General features: G+C 67.5%; 1 protein-coding gene across 1 annotated transcript in view; it reads left to right on the top strand.

Annotated features, from left to right (window-relative positions):
- The window catches only part of LOC130587045 (collagen alpha-1(XVI) chain-like), a gene marked incomplete at its 3' end in the record, with an annotated part of 20924 nt that overhangs the window by 15744 nt on the left and 2787 nt on the right, over window positions 1-2393 (top strand). Inside the window, exons 26-32 of the mRNA XM_057388003.1 lie at window positions 16-123; window positions 198-251; window positions 982-1023; window positions 1109-1144; window positions 1582-1635; window positions 2051-2119; window positions 2219-2263. Coding sequence (XP_057243986.1) covers window positions 16-123; window positions 198-251; window positions 982-1023; window positions 1109-1144; window positions 1582-1635; window positions 2051-2119; window positions 2219-2263 — 408 coding nt within the window. The remainder of the gene's footprint in view (window positions 1-15; window positions 124-197; window positions 252-981; window positions 1024-1108; window positions 1145-1581; window positions 1636-2050; window positions 2120-2218; window positions 2264-2393) is intronic.

Below are 2393 nucleotides of genomic sequence, written 5' to 3'. Positions count from 1 at the left end.
GTCCCCTCCCCACAGGGTGACTCCTGCGAGCCCGGCCCCGCCGCGGCCGGGGTGGCCATCCCGGGCAAACGCGGGCCCAAAGGGGACCAGGGCCCGCCGGGCGTGGGCCAGCCGGGCAGAGCCGTGAGTGTCCCCTCCCTCCGCGGCCACCGCGCCAGCTGGCACCGTGTCCTGGGGGTGACCCTGCTGTGTTTTAGGGGAAACCGGGGCTGCCGGGGGTGCGGGGCCCCGCCGGGCCCAAAGGGCTGCAGGTGAGTGCGGGGACGGGGTGGGGGGTTTGGGGACACCTCGGTGACCCTCTGTGTCCGTAACGGGGTTTGGGGACACCTCGGTGACCCTCTGTGTCCGTAACGGGGTTTGGGGACACCTCGGGGACCGTCTGTGTCCGTAACGGGGTTTGGGGACACCTCGGGGACCGTCTGTGTCCATAACGGGGTTTGGGGACACCTCGGGGACCGTCTGTGTCCATAATGGGGTTTGGGGACACCTCGGGGACCGTCTGTGTCCATAATGGGGTTTGGGGACACCTCGGGGACCGTCTGTGTCCCTAACGGGGTTTGGGGACACCTCGGTGACCGTCTCTGTCCATAACGGGGTTTGGGGACACCTCGGTGACCGTCTCTGTCCATAACGGGGTTTGGGGACACCTCGGTGACCGTCTGTGTCCCTAATGGGGTTTGGGGACACCTCGGTGACCGTCTGTGTCCGTAACGGGGTTTGGGGACACCTCGGTGACCGTCTGTGTCCATAATGGGGTTTGGGGACACCTCGGTGACCGTCTGTGTCCATAACGGGGATTGGGGTCACTACACTGTCCCTCTGTGTCCATAACGGGGTTTGGGGTCACCTCGCTGTCCCTCTGTGTCCCTAACGGGGTTTGGGGTCCCCTCACTGTCCCCTTGTGTCCATAACGGGTCATGGGGCCACCTCACTGTCCCTAATGGGGTTTGGGGTCACCTCGCAGTCCCTCTGTGTCCCCAGGGCGAGCCGGGACCGCGGGGGATCGGCCAGCCGGGACCGCAGGTGGGATTTTTATTCTTGGGGTGCCCGTGTTGTCCCCCGCCGTGCCATCACGGGTGGCTTTGGTGACACTCTCTGCTGTCCCCAGGGAGAGCCCGGGAGCGCCGGACCCCCGGGACCCCCCGTGAGTAGGGTTTGGGGTGGGCTTTTGGGGTCACCCCGCGCGGGCGGTGACAGTTTGGGGACAGCGCTGTCCCCTCCCCGGGGTGAACTAACACTGTGCTGTGTCGCCAGGGTCCCCCCGGACCGCAGGGACCGCCGGGGGTGGCNGTCCCTCTGTGTCCCCAGGGCGAGCCGGGACCGCGGGGGATCGGCCAGCCGGGACCGCAGGTGGGATTTTTATTCTTGGGGTGCCCGTGTTGTCCCCCGCCGTGCCATCACGGGTGGCTTTGGTGACACTCTCTGCTGTCCCCAGGGAGAGCCCGGGAGCGCCGGACCCCCGGGACCCCCCGTGAGTAGGGTTTGGGGTGGGCTTTTGGGGTCACCCCGCGCGGGCGGTGACAGTTTGGGGACAGCGCTGTCCCCTCCCCGGGGTGAACTAACACTGTGCTGTGTCGCCAGGGTCCCCCCGGACCGCAGGGACCGCCGGGGGTGGCGGCAGAGAAAGGTGACAAGGTAAGGGGGTGTGTCCCCAAGGTAAAGGGGGTGTCGCCTGCCCTTGGTGTCCCCAAGGTAAGGGGTGTCCCCAGCCCTCCGTGTCCCCCGGGGTTGGTGGCACAGAAAATTGCCAAGGTAAGGGGTGTCCCCGAGCTCTCAGTGTCCCCCAAGCTGATGTCCCCAGACCTTGGTGTCCCCCGGGGATGGTGGCAAAGCTGCTAAGGTAAGGGGGTGTCCCCAAGATAAGGGGGTGCCCCTGAGCCCTCAGTGTCCCCAAGGTTAGGGGGTGTCCCCAAGGTAAGGGGTGTCCCCAAGGCAAGGGGGTGTCCCCAGCCCTGGCTGTCCCCCGGGGTTGGTGGCACAGAACGGTGCCAAATAAGGGGTGTCCCCAGCCCTCGGTGTCCCCCCCACTCCTGCCGCCCGTCCCCTGCAGGGATCTCCGGGTCCCAAAGGTGCCACGGGACCCCCGGGACCGCCAGGGAGCAGCGTCACCGGGCCACCGGTATGTCCTGTCACCCTGCTGTCACCCTGATCTGTCACCCTGCTGTCACCCTGATCCTGTGCCAGCCGGGCACTTTCCTCACCCTCCTCTTCCTCGCAGGGCCCCGAGGGTCAGCGGGGACTCCCCGGCTCCAGCGGTCAGCCGGTAGGTCCAGGGGTCAGTGCCAGGGGGCAGTGCCAGGGGTCAGTGCCAGGGGTCAGTGCCAGGGGTCAGTGCCCGGGGTCAGTGCCAGCGGTCAGTGCCAGGATGCGAGTGTCCAGCTGGTGTCCCCCGG

Source organism: Malurus melanocephalus, unplaced genomic scaffold (assembly GCF_030028575.1).
Source record: "Malurus melanocephalus ecotype Western Australia unplaced genomic scaffold, MMel_1.1 scaffold_1485, whole genome shotgun sequence".
Lineage (NCBI taxonomy): Eukaryota > Metazoa > Chordata > Aves > Passeriformes > Maluridae > Malurus > Malurus melanocephalus.
This window is presented reverse-complemented; position numbering and strand designations above follow the sequence as displayed.